We start from the raw sequence: 19,743 nt of genomic DNA, 5'->3' as shown, positions 1-19,743 counted from the left end.
AAACAAACTCACCTGGTGCATATCGAAGCACGGTTCGGGAGATGGCTCATGGGAAATGTAGTATGTTTGAGAGCGTGCTCGAGTCTCTGTCAACGTCACAGAGAACGTTCCAAAACTACAACTCCGCCATTTTTAGCGGAAGCAGCAGCGCTTGCATCAGCGTGTGTTGGACGGCACTCACCGGCAAACTTACCTCCCAGCAGCCACTTGTCTTGTTTTAAAGTGAAAATATTGCTACTATTAAAGCCAGTCATCAGTCCTAACATTGAGGAATAGCTACCGACGGCCAGATGAAGCTCTTTGTAAGTGAAGGCAACCCGCATTGCCTCAAAGTGTTAGCCACGTTAGAAGAAACTGGAGTTCAGTGTGACGTCCAGTATGTCAACCACGAAGGTAAGACAGCATGGTTAGCCTCACATTAAAGATGGACAGTCACACACAAATAACGCCTGATAACGACCACTGTTTCCTAACGTGGCTCTGGATAATCATTCCATATGGTTTTATACAGTTTGAAGTTGAATATGTTGTGTAACTGATGGTTTTAACTGTGTAATAGCATACTAAGTTAGCTTCTTAGATATGCTGCCTGTCAGTGTCAAACCAATGAATGGGGGCAATAATCTGACTGTATTTACACCTGAGAAGCAGCTAGAAAAATCTGTCATTGCCCATGTCTGTTTTTTGTCATGTTTTAGTAGTTTTTGTTGTTGGTGGTGCAGCTTTGTCTTGCAGTGCATAGCTACAGGTAGTAGGTTTCAACCTGTACTAACAATGTTTATGTCTGGAACAGTCCAACATTACTTAGATTGGGTTACATTGTAACATTGAAGGCTGTGTCATACAGACAGAGTCAAATACCAGGTTACTTTTGCCCAATATCTTGATATAAATAATATGATGATATATTCTTGGGTTGCTTGTTGCTTTTAGATGATTACATAAAATACAAATTTGGAATTATACATTATATCCAAAGAGTTAGATTCATTTACTGCTCATTCAACTCCAAGCAAGTTTAATCAGCTGTTCCATTCATCTTTTTCAAAACCAGGAAGACCCTAACACCATCCTGTGTATGAGTATAGTTAAGACTGTTAAAATCTCAAATACTCAAGCCAGTTAGTATGAAGTACTCAGATGTTGGAAATATTTTCAAAGGAATGTGAGTGACATGGACAATCAAGTACCCTTGAAGTGATACTGATACCAATTGAGTATTTCATTTGATACACATCATGTGAGTAGAAGCATTAAATTGCATAAAATGCCACACATCTAAATTATTTGATTTTTACACAAATACATTTTTTTAAAGTCTTCAAAGTGGACCAATCACATGTTGCATTTAATCAAAGAACACTTATGTTGATGCAATGTGAGCAAGCAGTTTTCTTTAAAAAAAAATGTCAGTGACTTGGACATGCCAAGACAAGTGAGTTTTAAGTCAAGATTGGATTTGGCATATTGTGGTGACAATTAGTATTCCTGCCAGGCTGGTTAGGCAGCATCTAACACACCTTGATATATAATCCTAGACTTTAAAACTTGATTGAACAAACAAATAGGCAGGTTTATTTCCAGAGAGAGAGAGAGCGAAGACAGAAGGTCAATATGGGGAAAAAACAATATACTTGTGAATTGATCCATCCAAGCATTACTGTAGATTGTGTTAACAGTGACAGACGTCTGTATGATGATTAGGGCTGAGCAATATATCGATATTATATTGATATTGTGATATGAGACTATATATATCGTCTTAAAATTTGGAAATCGAAATTTCGTGATACAGCATAAGTGTTGTCTTTTCCTGGTTTTAAAGGCTGCATTACAATTAAATGATGTAATGTTCTGAACTTACCAGACTGTTCTAGCTGTTCTATTATCTGCCTTTATCCACTTTGTCATTATATCCAAATTACTGATGATTATTTATCATTGTCACACATTTCATTGTGTAAATATTTTGTGAAAGCACGAATAGTCATCCCTACAATATTGTTGCAATATTGATATCGAGGTCTTTGGTCAAATATATTGTAATATTTGATTTGATCTCTATCGCCCAGCCCTAATGATGATCTTAATTTTGATTTAAACCACATCACTCACTGGATGCTATTAATGGTTATGAGACTAGTTTGCGTTCCACAGTCCACAGATTATAATGTCTTCAGTTAAATAAGTCAAATAAATCAAATAATGAGGCTAAATTCACCAATGAGTTTAACATGTGCATTGTTTTGCATCCAGTCCCCATCACATAGAATACAGCTGGATCATATAGACTGGATATACTCTTGGTATTGTGCAGACTGGAGGGTATTTCTTATTAATACACAGTCAAGTGAAACATCATCTACATGCTGCTATATAAAGGATTTTAATTCTGGTAATAGTAATGGTAATACATCTTGGCTTTGGGCTTATGAGCTGATTGTCTTAGACATGTAAGAGAGGCTTCACTCCCAGTCCCAGATGTGAGCTTCTCCTCCAGGAGCTAAATCACAGAGATGAATTAGCATGACCATCTGGCATCCAGCCACAGTACATGGATGCAGTGAGCTTTACTTAGACATATACATCTGTGTATGGGGTGTTGGAAAAAAATGTAATATGTCATGAATCAAAACCATTCACTGCACATTTGATTTAAAATCTGTTTAACAGTACTTGAAAGCACCATTTATAAATCTTTTCAGTCCAAAATCGGATATATTCATTTATTAAAGTGAACGTAAATGTCAGTTTTATCCCTGTTGTATTGGAAATGTATTGAATCCTTGAACCAACATAACATATCAGATTGAACTGTTGAGGTAAAGATGTTGTGTATTATCTGAATCCCCTCATGTGGTGATCTGCACTGACTTCTGATAAATTACAGATTAAAAAAGTCAAATCCTTGACCTTCAAAGTGATCTTTCTCTTCATAGATCAATTCATTAACTTAACTGATTGAGCACAGGATTATCTCAGAAGACTAGAAGAAGAGTCTTGTGCTACTACTTCTCCTTAAAGATGCAATGTTGAATTCAATCTTTGCCGACAGTGTGTTGGTGTAAATACGATCTTGATTTAAAAAGTTGATTTAATTTCATCTCTTAAGGCACAGGCGTTACATGGTTCCAACCACACTTGATAAACAGAATACAGTGGAACTTGTTGAGAAACTTCAAATCATTCTTGTATGTCGTTGTTGGTATTATGTGAACAAACTTTGTGGTTTATTTTGTTTTTGTTTTCAGAGAAAGTCGTGCCCTTCCTTAGCCGTCCAGCCTTGCCAGCCCTGCTCCTACCTAGTGGACAGCACCTTTTCAGCTCCAATGCCATCTGCCGGTCAGTTGACTGTAGTCTTTACTGCTTATGAATGCCAATTTAGCCTGAGTGTGAAATATATCAGTCGAGCTGCCTTATATAACACCTCACATAACGAAAAAAAAGGAGTACCAAATTTGTTAGAGACCAAGGCATTTTTTTGTTCAGTTTTAATGGTAATCACTGAATTTCTGAAATATCCCTAATTGTTAATGGCTCAGAAAGATTTGGTAATATACTGTATAGGTTTGTTATGATTATGCAGTATGCTTATGCTGGGTGTGTTTGTTTGGCTCATACAATAGGTAATGTCTTTCTACCTATTTGATGTGACTTCTTTATGTTTTCTGCTTTTGAACACCTTAGATACATGTTTGAAGTGAGTGGGCAAGAATCCAGTGAGCTTTGCAACCAGTGGCTGGAATGGGAGGCCACAGATTTTCAGGTAAAATTTACATTAAAGAAAACAGAGAGATTTTTCAGTTTGCAGGTAATATGTTATACAAAACACTAAGCATCTTTAAGATGCAAAATATTTTTTATTTATGATTTTTTTCATTCTCTTGTTGCTAAAGGGGATATAACTTCATACAACTAATGATAGAATTCAAGCTCTCAAGACAACAATGTACAGACACCAGCATTAAGAAACCCATGGTGTGTGTAGGGTTTAAAGTTAATAAGATGAGTGATTTAACCTCAGTCATGCTTCTTTGGTTTACTGTTTGATCAATTCTAATTAATCTCTGTTTTGTCTTATTTGTGCAGCCTGCACTGCTACAGGCCCTTCACATGGCAGTGCTGCAGGGGAAGGGATCAGAGGTCCCTAAAGTCCTCAAGGGGCCCCTAAACTACTTGGACCAAAGCTTAAGCAAGGGGATCACGCCATATTTAACTGGGGTATAGCATCATACATCCTGTTTGCATGTTGAGTTGCCATTTGTAGTGTGTACACATCTAAGAGACAAAAGACAAACATCCTATTTTTAGTTTACATCATATAACATCAAGTCAAAAGTTCATGATGTGTCTTTGGAAGCACCGCTGAGTTTAACTGAGCGTTTCCTCCGTTGACACATCATGCTCTTCCAGAAACATTCCTTTTCTTCTCTTCTATTTTCAGCTGGTGATGCTGAGCTAGTGATGCATTTTTAAATAAAAAAGATTTATCTGGAGAGGAGGTCCCTTATGTTGCAGATGTGCCTGAGTGCGTCTGTGGGTGGTGGGGGGCAATCACATCTCTGTGGTACTGGTGGCCCCTGTGGCAACAAGTCATCTGAGTCTGTCACATGTTTCATGTGTACAGAACTATGTTTTGCCAAGTCTCTTGGTGATTGGCATGGTTTGGAGGAATCCTGTGTAAAACTAAAGAAAATTCCTCTGTGTGGGCTAAGCTCAGACACTGAGGCAGCCTCAGCTGTATATATAGTCTATATTTATTGAGACACCAGTACACAAAACAGACATATTGCAAATAGTTTCCCTCACAGTTGATCTGAAATAAGTGGTGGTGCACCCCCCTTCTGCATTGTTTGGGGCTTTTTAAAACAAGTACTTTTTGATGAAAAGTTTTAATGACAAGTGGAGACACATAATCATTTTGTATGGCACTTTTCACACAAGAAATGCAGAGCATAGTGATTTACAACAAAATAAATTACATGCAGTGCTTCACATCAAAAGGATATAAAATAACATAAAATAATGTTTAAAAAAAAACATTAATGTGACATGAAATGGAAAATAAAGTCCACTTGATAGAATTAATAAACAAGATAAAACATTACATAGAATGTGTTCTTACTTGATCAGCAAAAACAGAGTATTTCATTCACCTGCACTTGACACATGACAGGTTCAGGTCTTAATTGCAATAATAATGTCTATTCATTTTTGTGTGTTTCAGGAAGTTGTTTCAGTTGCTGATATTGTATTGTGGGCTGCGCTGTACCCTGTTTTCTCTGACTCTTCACTGGCTTTGGGTAGGTACACAAAATCTGTTCATGTTTGTTATACTTGTTTTATGTTCCAACCTATGAATGATTGTTCATCCAGAGCTAATTGTGAATATACTTAATTTCTGATATATTCATTTTCTTTTTTACTGACATGCCTCTTATTTCATATTCTCCATTATATTCTGAATTATGCCAACCTTTCACTTTGCTTTTGTATCTTTTTTTCTTTATTTTCCTTCCCTTCCATTTTTCCACCCCTTTTTTCTTTTTCAGGTGAACACAAGTCTGTGAGGGCTTGGTTTGACCGCGTCACTGGTATGCACAGTAGCAAGTCTGCTGCTCAGAAAGTGCTGCAGGGTAAAGGCCTGCAGGGCATGAAGAGCTACATGCAGAGGCAGCCTGCCCCTCAAAGCAGCCAGTGCAGAGACACACATCCATGCAACAGCAGCCCTGCTGAGGTATCAGCCGCATCATCAGGATAACTATTAGTCTTAAAGTATTCTTGCTGAACAAAAAGCATCAGATTTGCCTCAGGAAACATGTACAGCCTGTGAGGTTTCCAATAAGATTTATTAATTCCTTCAAGCTATAGATACACAAAGACAAACAAAGCATCTCAGTATACAAATGTATTTTTTGAAAATGTTTTTATAATTTCTTGTGACTAGCTCACACCTTTGCCACCTTACTGCACTTAGTTATTTGGAAGAAAAAACATTCAAGGCGTTGCAAAGCTTGAAATCATCTCTCTTAAACTAAGCAGGGATCTCTTGCAAAGCAGATACAGTCTACGGCTGAGACTTAACCCGGCTCTATAAAAGCGAAATTAACACCCATGTTAGGATATAGAACATGCGGCATGCAGAGGTTACATCACTATTTCTTTCCTCCTCTGTTCTCTATCATGTGAAAGCGTCAGAGGATGTGAACAGGTGTCGTTCAAATTTTAACATGGGCATTTATGGCTCTATGTCAGAGAAACTCGCAGCATGTGTGGATCTCAGATTTCTAAATGCTTTAGCTTTGAGGTTAAGGGTAGTGGTCAGTAGGTCAAGTGGGAGGTGATATGTGATGAGTGATGTGTGGCAGCTGTACAACTGTACAACAGTTCAAAAATGAATTCAATTTAACAGTGGAGAGGGCCTTATTTAATTGTTGTCTTTTTGATTTAATGGTTTAAGATGTTTCTTGATACATACATTCTCCCATTTGCAACACTTTTTGAACTATTCTCGTCACAGCCATAACTGTAGTTGAATACGTCTTACAGCTTACACAAAAGAACAAAACCAACTTTGTACGCGCACCATTGCAATGGAGGTATTTAGGTATAATGGTTTGAAGTCAGATTATCACAAATTCTTAATGGAATAAATCATTTGTCATTACAATGTTTTTCAAAGTTGCAACGTTTCAAGATTGAAAATAACTTTTAAGTTATGTAAGCACTTTGACATGCCATTTAAAATTAAAAAAACAGCTGGGTTAAAATACCTAAGTTTTATTTAAAAGTCTAATTGTGGGGATTACTTACCTTACAATTTGGTTTCAGTTCATTTCCCAGGTTAATGAGTTTTCTATATCCTCTTATTTTTTTAGAGTGACGAAGGGGAGCGTGTGGTTTCAGAAGAAGAGATGGAGGCAGCTGCTCTTACCTGGAGTAAAGGTTTAAACTCCTGTCCATTCACTACAGACAGACAACACCCAATGTAAGTCATTTAAGCTGTCATTTTTTATTTCAGACATGTCAGATAATTTGTGACGTGCTGCAAGTGTGCAGTCTAATGAAAAACACTGTAAAAATCTCTTCAACCTGTTTTTTGTTCTCACATCCTGATAAGTGTAAATGTATAGTCATCATCCATTTCCATTCAACATTTTATTATGAGGAGGTTTGAGAAGGGTTTTGAGATGATTAAAATTCAGTTCTTCTCTTTTTTTCCCCAGTTTGCCACAGGAGGGCAAGCGAAACATCCTGGTAACCAGCGCCTTGCCGTATGTCAACAACGTCCCCCACCTGGGAAACATCATCGGCTGTGTCCTCAGCGCTGATGTCTTCTCCAGGTACAGTAGCAGTCGAATCTTGTTCTCTTTTGTCTTTTTGGCTATTCTCATAGGTGCCTGTAAAATACTGTTGACCATGACACATACACCTCTGCAGCAAATTCATCTTAATATAATGTACATAAAAGAATACAGTTTTGTATATGCATATACTGCTTTCTGAACAATACAATGGAAACTGTGAGATTGTCTCTCACAGACAGTTTGTCATCTCATCCCCACTTTCCAAATTGCTTTATTCATCTCTTTCCTGCTATTCATTCTGTTATGTTTGTTTCTCTGTTACACTCTTTGGGCCTGATTTACTAAAGGTCTGCGTGTGAAAATGAAAATATGTTATTAATCACACGCATTGTGATTTACCAAACCTGAAGGTAATATTTCTGACGCTAACTATACACTATAAATAATAGCTTTGAAGGGCAGGTATTAACCGACTGCACACTGCGCACAGATGACTTCTGTTATTGTGGAGAGGAGGAGATGGAGGCACAATGACAGGATGGATTTTTTTCCACCCGTGTTAATATTTTTGGAGTGGAATATTTTTGGTTTTACTAACAGCATTGACTTTGTCACAAATACTCTCCCATATGTCGGTCTTTCTGGTAATATTTGTTTTTTGTTATAACTCAATATATTTGTTGACTTCTTCCACTAGAACCTCTAATTCCATGTGATCACATTTCATTTTGCGCTTGCAGCTTTCTGTTCGTCCAAACTCTCCATTCAGACACGCAAATCCCTCATTTAAATACTGCTGTCTCCATCCTGTTACACCTGTTTTCATTTACGCAGTTATTCTTAGTAGATCACCCGCAAAACGCACGCAAACAAAACTCGCAATCTATTGCACTGTGCACGCAATTTAGTACCCACTATTTGAGATCTTAGTGTCTAATCTCTTGTCCCACTTACTCCAACTACCTTCTCTAAGATATGGCCGCCTGCGAGACTACAACCTGCTGTTCGTATGTGGCACAGATGAGTATGGCACAGCTACAGAGAACAAAGCCAGAGAAGAAGGCCTGACTCCGCAGCAGATCTGTGACAAGTACCATGCCATTCACTCCAGCATCTACAAGTGGTTCCAGATTGACTTTGACTTTTTTGGCAGGACCACCACAGAGAAGCAAACACAGTAAGTAAATGCAGGGAAGGAGGCTGTAGTTGGCCTATTTACGACTAATGGCGACGTATGATAGTAAAAACGAGGCTTTTCTGTCTCCAATAATGATCAAGACTTGGCTTCAAGACCCAGGTCCTGATCTGGGTTATATGTGACTCTGACAATGCTCAGCTTTGGTATGAAAAGGCAAACACGTTTCCACACGATTACTACGCTTATCCTAGAATTGCGTAACATAGGATTACTGGAATCTTGCAGCAAATACTGGTGTGGACGTGTAGCCCTCTCAACCATAAATTCAGCTTAATAATTCTGACTTAATCTCAGAGATCATTCAGCATGATTGTAGTCATGTAATATTGCTTTTCAGAGGGTGACCAAATAAAATAAAAAAAATCATATTACCACGTTTTGCTCGTATTGCTGTTGATTGGTGATCATATGACGTGTTCTTTTATAAGGAGAGCTTACTGCTGCCATATGTGCTCTAATGGAGGCTTCATGCAGAAATACTTCAGTAGATTTGTCAGCATAGTACATGCAAATAATAAATGTACCCATAAGTTTAACACAAGGTGATTTTTGGAAATACAGTCATTGTGTGACACCAGTCGTGGGTTGTGTGTAAAAATAGCTTTGGGTGAGGAATCATTCTGAAAGTTTGGTTATGTATTTATTCAAAAGAATTTTCCTATTTCACAACTTTGACAATTCAGTTTAAGTTTTTTTTTTTTTTTTTTTGAAGTTATGGATTGTTCTTCAAAGGAATTATTTAAACCCTGAAAGTAACGGAGAGGGTTAGAGCATGTCATTAGGCATCACAGTGCTCTCCATGCTGTATGGATAAAATGTCAGAATTGTATTTATTTTTTAATTCATGTAGAAGTTAATATAGGTCACAATGGGAAGGCTTATGCTGAGTTAACGTATTCACACGTGGAAATGGGGAAACAAAAGAGAAGCACCTTTCTTTAGTAAAGATTAGACTTTAATCCTTGAGCTTGTACATTGAAAAGGATTACAAAGATAAAAACTCTTGTTTTGCAGCATTGGCTTTAATAGAGTACAACATAAAAGGCATCACACACCAGCAGTATGTTCTTTGAAAAAATGAAAACAGCCCACAGATTAAAGACTTTTGACTCGATTCATGAAAAGTGCTTTGAATGTTCGGTCTTACATTTTAGATTTACCAACCCACCAAAGATTACCACAAGCTTTGCCCCCCCCCCAACATTTAATAATCAATAAAACAAACTCCCATCTTCCTTTTCTAGTATATTGCTATATTTTCTGTATCGCTGTACAGATCCAGTTAGTTAAGATAACAGTATTCACTTGAGACCAAAAATGAGTCACAGATCAATGTCTGCTCAGTCGCCACAAAACACAACTGTGTGTTCAGTGTGTTCATGCACTTTTTGCTTAGGTCAAAAAACAAAAATCTTCTTTCTTTTTTTTGTATCCCAGGTAGGGCTGGGCGATTATGGCAAAAATCAAAATCACGATTAATTGAACTTTTAACCTTGATTACAATTAATGAACGATTATCTCCACTCTTGATGAACAATTATGTATTTTCACAGTTTCTTTTGTTTAGTATTTTACACTGCTGCCCTCACACATGAGTATCTTTAGGGAGTGAAAATAATGATGTTTTAAGGTGTGACGCTGTGGTTAATGTCTAGTTTACTTGATTAGAACTATGTAAAGATCATGGTTTGGGTTAAAATGATCACTGGAGACAAGTTTTCAAATTCCTTAAAGATATGCAACCTTTACTGTCATGGCAACAGTGAACACCACCATTAATTAACATGAGCAAGATTAAGTCGATTAGAGTTTCTGAATGTCGGTTTCAATTATTCTTCGATTAATTGCCCAGCCCTAATCCCAGGCACACCCCTGGAGATTATTTCACCCATGTCCTTCCTCTTTTATCCCTTCAGGATATCCCAGAATATTTTCTGGAGACTCCACGAGCGTGGTTTCCTAATTGAGGAGACAGTGGAGCAGCTGCGTTGTGAGAACTGTAAGTGTTTCCTGGCTGACCGTTTTGTAGAAGGCACCTGTCCCCACTGCAGCTACCCGGAAGCACGTGGAGACCAGTGTGACAAGTGTGGGCGGCTCATCAATGCTGTGGAGCTCAGGGTGAGTTCTTAGGGGCAAGATGTACATATTTAGTGTGGTGATAAAGGGCAAGACACAGATGATAATGATGAAAGAGAATGATGGTGACAGCATCATACTAGTTGTATTCATCCATGTGAAAATATATTAAGAGCAAAAAATATTCTGATATTTAAAACCTTCCAAACGTTCTAATTCTATTAGTGACTTCCTAATGAACATTTCCCAGAAGCACTTTCAACAGTCTCTAGAGTACAAGGGCGACACACATCATACACACATGATCAGTATAGGCTGCTGTTAGAGACAGCTGTCCCTCTTTTACTATATGTATATATGTATATGTATTCCACTTCTACAGCCTTTCTCTTTATTTAAAGGGAGAGACATTGCAAGCTGTCATTTACTGTAGATGTAGCATTTCGACATCACTGTCTGGAACTCATGAAAATGCGTAGGCTTCAGTAGATAAATATACTCATCTAAATTGAATATTCTGGTAAAAATCTGGTTATATTGAATTAAACCTGATCATTGATGGCTGTCCCTTCCAGGAACCCCAGTGTAAAGTCTGCAGGCAGACTCCAGTCATTCGCTCCTCCAGACATCTTTTCCTGGACTTGCCAAAGGTATGCTTTTCGCACTAAACTCTGGGGTTCTTACTCGTTTTTTTTTGGGGGGGGGGGGGGGTGTTTGTCACAGGGATTGAGCTAGAGTTAGCCTGTTTAGAAAATACAAGCATCAAGTGTACAGCAGCATTCAAAGTCAGCCAGTTTGTGGAAGGCAGTTATGCTTGTGGTAACTGTCTTATAAAAATGGTTAATCTCTTTGTAGAGCTGTGGTTTAAAGACATTTTTAAGACAGTTAAGACATTTGAGTGCTTTTGTTTGAATTTTCATTCCCCCTCTTTCTCTCTCTCAGCTGGAAGCTCAGTTGGAGCAGTGGCTAGACAAGTCAACCAGCGCAGGAGACTGGACAGCAAATGCCAAACAGATCACTCGCTCCTGGCTGAGAGATGGACTCAAACCTCGCTGCATCACCAGGGACCTTCGATGGGGAACACCAGTACCTCACCCTGACTTTAAAGAGAAGGTCTGCTTTTGTCACTTATAGTAAAACATAATTATTCACATTATAAATCTTGCTGTTTCAGAAGGTTAGCTTGTTTTTAGTTTGGTATTTCTGCATGCAGTGGAAAGTAACAAAGTCCCACTGCTTAGCTATATTACCTGCTAAGAAGATAATAAATGCAAGCACCTTAATATCTAAGGTCAGTATCCTAATTAAACATTGAAAATGACTGTGCAGTGACTGATGATACTGCAGTGCTTACTAAGAACACACTTGCCTCACTGGGAGACTTTTTAGGCCTTATTTGCCTAAACATAAGAAAATAAGTATTTTCTTATACACCTCACACCCCACACAGGATTTTTTCATTTCTGTTAATCTGTGTGCTGTTTCTCAGTTTGATTCTTGTCATCCAGAATTCATTTCTGCAACACAACAAAGAACTGTAGCTGTTGTCATGTCTCATGACTCTGTTGCTGCCTCTGCAGGTGTTCTACGTGTGGTTTGACGCCCCCATTGGTTATCTGTCCATTACAGCCAACTACACTGACAAATGGGAAAAGTGGTGGAAGAATCCTCATCAGGTACCGCCCACCCCGAGCACACATGTTGTCAGAATTTGTGAACTAAGCAGAGTACTGATGCACAAGCTTGGCACAGATTTTTTTTATTCCTCTTTCAACACACAATGGGTCTGATTTCTTTTTCATTGCCCCATCTGGTATTTTTCACTCTCCATTAGAACACTGTGTAATTCCTATCCCTATCTAACCCTAATGTGAAACAGAAGAGGAAGATGTAACCTCTTTCGTTACAGTGCATATTTAGTTTCATACCCGCAGCTACAAAGTAAACACTGTAGATTGTCTTGAAAGCAATTTATATATGTGTTGTTCTTTGTGGTTTCCATCCAGATCTGTGACATTACTTGAAAAATGTATCAAAAGTTATAGCTTTTATAGGAGGATTTATAGCTCAGGGTGACTCTGTGGAGCTGGCCCAGGCATTCATCTCAGCCAGGTTATATTACTGTAATTCTCTCTTTGCTGGATTACCCAAACAACAATCCTCCAGCTCACCAAGAGCACAGCGGTCTTCACACATACAATACACGCAAAAACCAAATCATCACTCCAGTACTTAAATCATTTCATTGGCTCCCCCTGCAATACTGAAATAATTTACTTCAAAGTTCTACTTATAGTCTTTAGAGTACTCAGTGGTTTGGCTCCTCAGTATATTTCTGTCTTGCTCACTGAATACAATCCAGTCAGACCTTTGAGGTCATCAGGTGGTGGTTTTCTAACTGTACCTACAATAAGATCCAGATGTGGAAAAGCCACTTATAGCTACTTTGGTCTTGGTCTCTGGAACAAACTGCGACGAGCCATCACAACTGTGTCCAGATTCAATCATAATCTGAAAACAGTTCTGTTTTCTCAGGCTTATGATTAGGTATTGTGTGTCTTTGTGTATGGTGGTGTGTTAGTAGGGTGGTTGTGTCTCATCTTGTCAAGATTCATCCCCTCAGAGATAAACTTCTCAGCATTATCAGGTTGTACTTATGTTCTCTTGTTTCTTGCTCATGATACTTTTATCAGAAAGGGAACTATTTGATGTTTTGTATGTACAAATATGTGAATGTTGTTTTAAGCTTTCACATTACTCCACTTCCCCCACATACAGTAAGTGTTGAACAGGAAAACAACTGCTAGTTATCACTTGTTATTTTACATGTGGACTATTCAACTGCAAGTTCATTAAAAATACTTACAACCTTATAGATAAAAGAAAATCTAACATTTGCTCTCATAATCGTAGCTATCTTCCTCACTCTCATTGACTCATCTCATCTCTCTCCATCTAAAATCCCAGGATTGAGCTTGTTATGTGTGTGTGATGGCCTGTATTTCCAGACAGAGGAAGAGAGGGAGAGAGCGATGGGGGTTGGGGAGAGCTGATAAGTCCTCTTTGAACTGGATGATCTCATGATGATCTAATATGATGTCATCTTCTCAGTGCAATGTTGTGTCTCTGCCACCAGGTGGAGCTGTACAACTTCATGGCCAAGGACAATGTGCCATTCCACAGTGTGGTGTTCCCCTGCTCCCTACTGGGAGCTCAGGACAACTACACTCTGGTCAATCACCTTGTTGCCACTGGTAAGTGCTTATTATGACTGACTCATTCCACCAGCTGATAAATTATTTATCTAATAGATTATTTAACTCAGGTTGGGCTTCAAAGTTGATCTTTACTTTGCACTTTATCCTGTGTTGATCAATTATCACATTCACACTGGAAATTAAATATTCTGGGTGAGGGCTGACCTTTACTAGTAACTTTCTCTGTAATTTTACCTCAGAATATCTAAATTACGAGGACACTAAGTTCTCCAAGAGTCGTGGTGTTGGTGTGTTTGGAGACATGGCCAAGGACACGGGTATCCCGTCTGATGTGTGGCGGTTCTACCTGCTGTATGTGCGTCCAGAGGGACAGGATTCAGCCTTCTCCTGGGCTGACATGGCTGTGAAGAACAACTCAGAGCTGCTCAACAACCTGGGCAACTTCATCAACCGGTTAGTCATTGTGGAATAGATTTCCAGCTTTTTAACTAATTAGGAAGTTGGACACTTGGTCAGTAATACATTGACTGGCTTAAGAAATGTATTAAATCTATGGTCCTAGCAAGATAACCGTAACCTCTCTGTTTACAGCTTTTCCAACGCTATACTTGTTCCCCACTGTCAGCATTTGTGACATTTGGGTGTGTTATTGTTTCTGTTTTAATTGTTTTGATTAGATTTCTAGTGAAATAAAAAATGGGGCACTCCACCTCAAGTTGCTCATATTCTGTACAGTAAGTTTTACTCAAAAAGTAAATACACAGCAAAACTGTCATCTAGTCCAATTAACAACTGGGATTGTTATACTTGTTGAAAAAAGTCTGTTAGAGCAGAAACTATTACAAGAGATTCACCCTAGTTTTCTAAATTTGTTTGGGATGGCGTAATTTAGCCCCAATTACATTGCCTCAAATGATTTTTAAAAGATCAGGGTTAAATCCCACATCAAAGATTTTTCTCAGCAGCTTTTTTTCAAAGTACCTTGATCTTCAAAATTGGTCTCGGGCAGCAACGTTGATGCCTAATTGGTTCAAAAATATCTTGTAGGTTGCATCCAGCCTAAGGTGTTGGAGGTAGAAAGTATTCTGCTTCAGAAAAGAAAATCTGTCCTTGCCTGGATCTAGTCCCTAAATCACTGCATCATTAGAGACAGTTTGTCCATCTTATGCCAATTTTTTCAAATTTGATCAACCATTCGAGGTGTCATTTTAAGGGTAGTTGCTGTTGAAACATTTTTTTTTTGTATTTTCACAAGCAGCTTAAAAATCTCAAATGGGTAAATCCCATCTGATTGTTTCCTAGCAGTACACATTACAGTATTGATTGGGATAATTCAGTTATTTTGACAATAAGACTTCATTTTGCCAAGATAAAAAATACTTAGGGGCTTAACAGCTTCACTAATCAAATGACTAAACAATTAAGAATGCAGGTCACACAAGGTTCATGATGCTCACACATCAAGATTATTGTTTGTTATACATTTTTTACATCCCTGTCAAAGCATTTTGGTCTGGCTCCCTCAGAGGCAGAGAGATGAGTAAAATATAGAACGGTCTGTTGCATCAGACATGACAAAAACTTTCTCACTATGAACATCCTCCTGTTGTACACATGAAACTTGTTTCAAAAATTACTTACTCCCAACACAGCCCCAGTTTAGAGGCAATGAGGGAGCAGTGAAGAGGCTTAATGCAGCACACTGTTGTGTTGGTTTACACTGGCAGAGCACTGCATTACATCTGGCAACAAAATCTATAATTTATAAACAATTAGCAAGTCAAGTAACATGCCCTTCGCTTGTTTAGCTCTCACTCTCTCTCCCTCTTACTCACTGCCTTAATCTCTCCATTCCCAAATTTTTCTCTGACCCCCAGTTTTTTCTGTCTTGCTTTCCTATTCATCTTCATTCATTCTCCTCTCCCTCCTTCCTCCAGAGCTGGCATGTTTGTCACCAAGTTCTTTGATGGCTGCGTGCCTGCAATGGAGCTCCAGCAGGAAGATAAGAAGCTCCTGGCTTTGGTGGGCTGGGAGCTGCAGCAGTACATCCAGCTCATGGACAAAGTCAAGTAAGAACATGTGAACCACATAGCCATCAAAAGCAGTCCAAGTGAGGTGATGATGACAGAAATGTATCTTTTTAGTTGAAATTACTTCAAAGAATTTAAAATAATAATTCTTTTGGTCAGTGTTTTTTAATTTAGTGATTAAAAATAATTCAAGTAAATTTCTATGTGTGTTGTCAGTTTAGTTTCATTAGCAACATTAAGTTGTTAATTGTTTGATCTCAACATTAGAGGTGAAACATAAGATGAAAAAACTGTTTGGACTGATACTGAAGTAGAATCTGTATCATTGGTTGTGGTCACAAAATTGAAATTTCAATTAACATTGGTATGCTGTCACTTTTTAGTTATCATTGGATTTAGATTTTTTTTATTAAAAAAAACAAACACAAACATATCTTTTTAATATTCCAGAATCCGTGATGCTCTTAAACACATCCTAAACATCTCTCGCCATGGCAACCAATACATTCAGGTCAATGAACCCTGGAAGAAGATCAAGGGAGGAGACGCAGAAAGGTGAGATGGCCTTGATCAACTCAGTATCTATATCTGTTATTACATACAAGGTAGATGGATCTGTGAGTTTTGCACTTTGGTAGCTGTGATGTAGATGTGTACATTTACATTTTATGTGAAACCAGAGAATGACCACTCACCTTTTTAACAAGGACTCACTCATTCACATGTAGCTCAGAATGCATAGAAATTAAATATGTGTAATATTTAAGTGAATGATACATATGAGATCGAATTCAGAAAAATCAGTTAATTGAAAAAAAAAATTGTATCCCTTGCCAACTAGAGGAGATAGATACAAGATAACGTAAAATTTATGCTCATGATCAGACCAACTGATGGTTGTCTGTGTCTCCTCCTCAGGTTGCGTTCAGGCACAGTGACCGGTGTGTCTGTGAATGTCGCCTGCTTGCTGTCAGTGATGCTGTTTCCTTACATGCCAACCGTTAGTCAAACCATCAGGGATCAATTCAATGCCCCTAACTCTTGCATGAATACCATGTTGCAAGGCACCGGCACGTTCGTATGTGTCCTGAGTGCCGGCCACCGCATCGGCACTGTGAGTATGACCTGAAAAGACACACACACACACACACACACAGTACACACAGTTCATACATGTGCAGACGCACAGAATGTGTCCAATATGTTGACGCTGGGTGATACAATGAGGATGCAACAGTGTGTCAGTATTTCAACGCTCTGGAGGACATTGTACTTATGTCAAGACACACATGCACACACTGAAGTATAATAGGCTAGATGGTGTTTCTAGGCTTAAGTCTTTGCACAGCAAGTTTCTCTCAGGCCACTTGTCCCTTCAGGCCTTATTGTTGTGACCTGTGTCTGTAGCAGCCTGCCAACACTGCATCCAGTCTCCAAGGCTGTTGTGATTGGTCCTAAGGTTTCCAGACAAGGAGCAGCAGGACTGCACTACTCATGTCTGACCAAGACTGCACAGTGTTCCTATGCTCACCTTCTCAACTACATCCTGTATCATCATTGTGGTTCTACATTACACTACATTAACTATTTGTTCAAAGATGGGCATAGAGCCTTCAGATCACATTTTCCAGCTAAACTGCACTTGGGCTGGATCCACAATTACAAAATTTTCAAATATTGGTGCATATATTTTTTTTGAATACCTACCTTTTATTTCAACTGCCAACTCATTTTATTTCCAGGTCAGTCCGTTGTTCCAGAAATTAGAAGCGGACCAGATTGAGGCTTTGAAGAAGAGATTTGGTGGACAGCAGGTATTTGATGTTTATGATGTCTAATGGTTGGTGCATGAGTTCAGTCAGATCTTGTTGTAATATAGGTTGACTATCAATAATAAAATAAGAAAGAATTGATGGTGTTCACGGGCCCCTGTTAGACTGTCGTCAAGAGTACAAATTTATACTTAATCGGGTTATTTGTCTTTTGAAACATGATTTGGAGCAAACGCAGTATAAATGCTTCAACCATTTATTAAGCGTCCATCATTTAGCTAAAAATAATCCCTTTTTAAAACTTCTATTCAACCGCTTGCTTCCAGCCTGAAGATGAACCACCAAAAAAAAAGGTACCAAGCGGCATTTGTTTAGGAGTCCACTGTGTTGATGCTTTGTTAATGTTGATCACCGCATGCCTTCACTAATACTAGCCGCTCATTTAACATCTTCATATTTGAATTTTCACTCACCCCCGTGTGTCCAGTGTGATTCATTGTCTATTCACACATCCTGACTCATGAAATCCCGTCGGCATTTTGAGTGATGAGTGTTATTGTCTGAGATGAAGTAAGTAATCTCTAGAAATAATAACCATCAAATCGTTTCAAATTCAAACATCTGTGTATTTCCACCCTCAGATGACGGCTCAGAGCGCTGCCAACACTCAGTCCGCCACTATGCCAGCTCCTGCTGCGGCTGCTGAGGTGGCGGCGGTGAACGGCGTGGACCCAGAGAAAGCCAAGCAGCTCACTCAAGCCGTGGCTGAGCAGGTGAGATCGCAGGCTGTTGGTAACGTGTTGTCAATCCATCGACTGGAAACCTCACTCTTACTAACTACACATTTTGGCATCAGTTAACACTTTTTTTTTTTTTTTTTTCTTGTGATATTGTTTTCAATTTAATTGTTTTAATTTCATTGCTTTTTATTAAAATGTTCGTCTAATAACTGGACAAAAAAAATGGATACCATCTTCCGTAGGGGAATGAAAATGATCGCTCCAAAAATCAAAATCAGGCGCGCAACAAACTGTTGGCCGCAGATAAAAAAATAACGGATAATTTTGAAATATACATTTTATTAATATCTCTGTTTGGGAAATGATCCAGTAATGTCTGAATTTGTATTTAATTGATCAAAATTGTATTATATAAAATGTATAAATGTTCAGTTTTACGTGATACTTTTTAAACTGCAGGCGTTAAATATTCAAGAATCAAATGTTTGATTTTCAATATTTCTAAACCGCTTCAAGATATGGGAGTTTAATTCCAAATGGGCAAATTGCCATTTTAGTTAATTGATTTACTGTTTGTGAAGAAAGCTGCCAACCTATATTTATTCATATAAGCTGAATTGTTTCATCAGACAGATTTCCATGTAAGAAATATATTTAAACCTGTCATCTTGTGTATCACAGGGGGACAAGGTGCGAGAACTCAAAGCCCAGAAGGCAGAGAAAGCCGTGATCACAGCAGAAGTGGCCAAACTACTGGACCTCAAGAAACAGCTGGCTCTGGCGGAAGGGAAGATCCCTGGGCCTGCACCTCAGAAGGGGAAGAAGAAGTGAGGCAGGAAAAAAACTGAAGGCAAAATGATGGAGGTTAGTCAGGGGAAGGAAAGACTAGAATGGTTTGAGGTATGATAGTGGAGAATGGGAACAAGATGTACACTAAGAGAGATGAGGGTATTAGCTTAAGGCAAAGCCGTGACAGGATCTAAGACAATGTGGTATTGGCACTGAGGACTAATGAAATGCTGGATAGGCCGACGGGGAAATGAAAACACACAAAGAGAGAGTCAAATGAATACAGCTACAGAATGGAGGGATTTTTCCAAATCCCCACACCAAAAGAAACTGATTTTATACTCTCCCTGTGATAAAGTCAGCATACGATATTAGCGTTGGAAGGTGTGTTGAGCATTTAAACATGTTTTTATATCCTCTGGAAAATTGTTTTTTTGCTTTTTGCTACAAATACCCTTTTTGAATCCCAAAAAATAAATGAAGTTCACCTAAATATTGTCTGTACTCCACGCCCCCCCACCCCCAATTACCTGCAACATATGTTATAACACCATTTTGTTTCAATAAATATAATAATTCATAAACAGGTCATTAAAAATAACCACCACATGAC

General features: G+C 38.5%; 1 protein-coding gene across 1 annotated transcript; it reads left to right on the top strand.

The window, feature by feature from the left end:
- Positions 1 to 151: 151 nt before the first annotated feature.
- mars1 (methionyl-tRNA synthetase 1) lies at positions 152 to 19,608 on the top strand. Its single transcript, XM_053316351.1, has 21 exons — positions 152 to 393; positions 3,252 to 3,342; positions 3,688 to 3,766; positions 4,090 to 4,221; positions 5,228 to 5,303; positions 5,553 to 5,737; positions 6,879 to 6,988; positions 7,227 to 7,343; positions 8,281 to 8,484; positions 10,422 to 10,623; positions 11,157 to 11,231; positions 11,524 to 11,694; positions 12,162 to 12,257; positions 13,718 to 13,835; positions 14,039 to 14,252; positions 15,737 to 15,868; positions 16,280 to 16,384; positions 16,748 to 16,943; positions 17,572 to 17,643; positions 18,243 to 18,374; positions 19,023 to 19,608. Exons 1-21 carry the CDS (start codon positions 291 to 293, stop codon positions 19,170 to 19,172), a joined length of 2,760 nt encoding a protein of 919 aa, XP_053172326.1. The 5' UTR covers positions 152 to 290; the 3' UTR covers positions 19,173 to 19,608.
- The last annotated feature ends 135 nt before the right edge of the window (positions 19,609 to 19,743 follow it).

The sequence above is a fragment of the Scomber japonicus genome, chromosome 3 (genome assembly GCF_027409825.1).
Source record: "Scomber japonicus isolate fScoJap1 chromosome 3, fScoJap1.pri, whole genome shotgun sequence".
Lineage (NCBI taxonomy): Eukaryota > Metazoa > Chordata > Actinopteri > Scombriformes > Scombridae > Scomber > Scomber japonicus.
The sequence above is the reverse complement of the archived record's forward strand: the minus strand, read 5'-3'. Positions and strand labels throughout refer to the sequence as shown.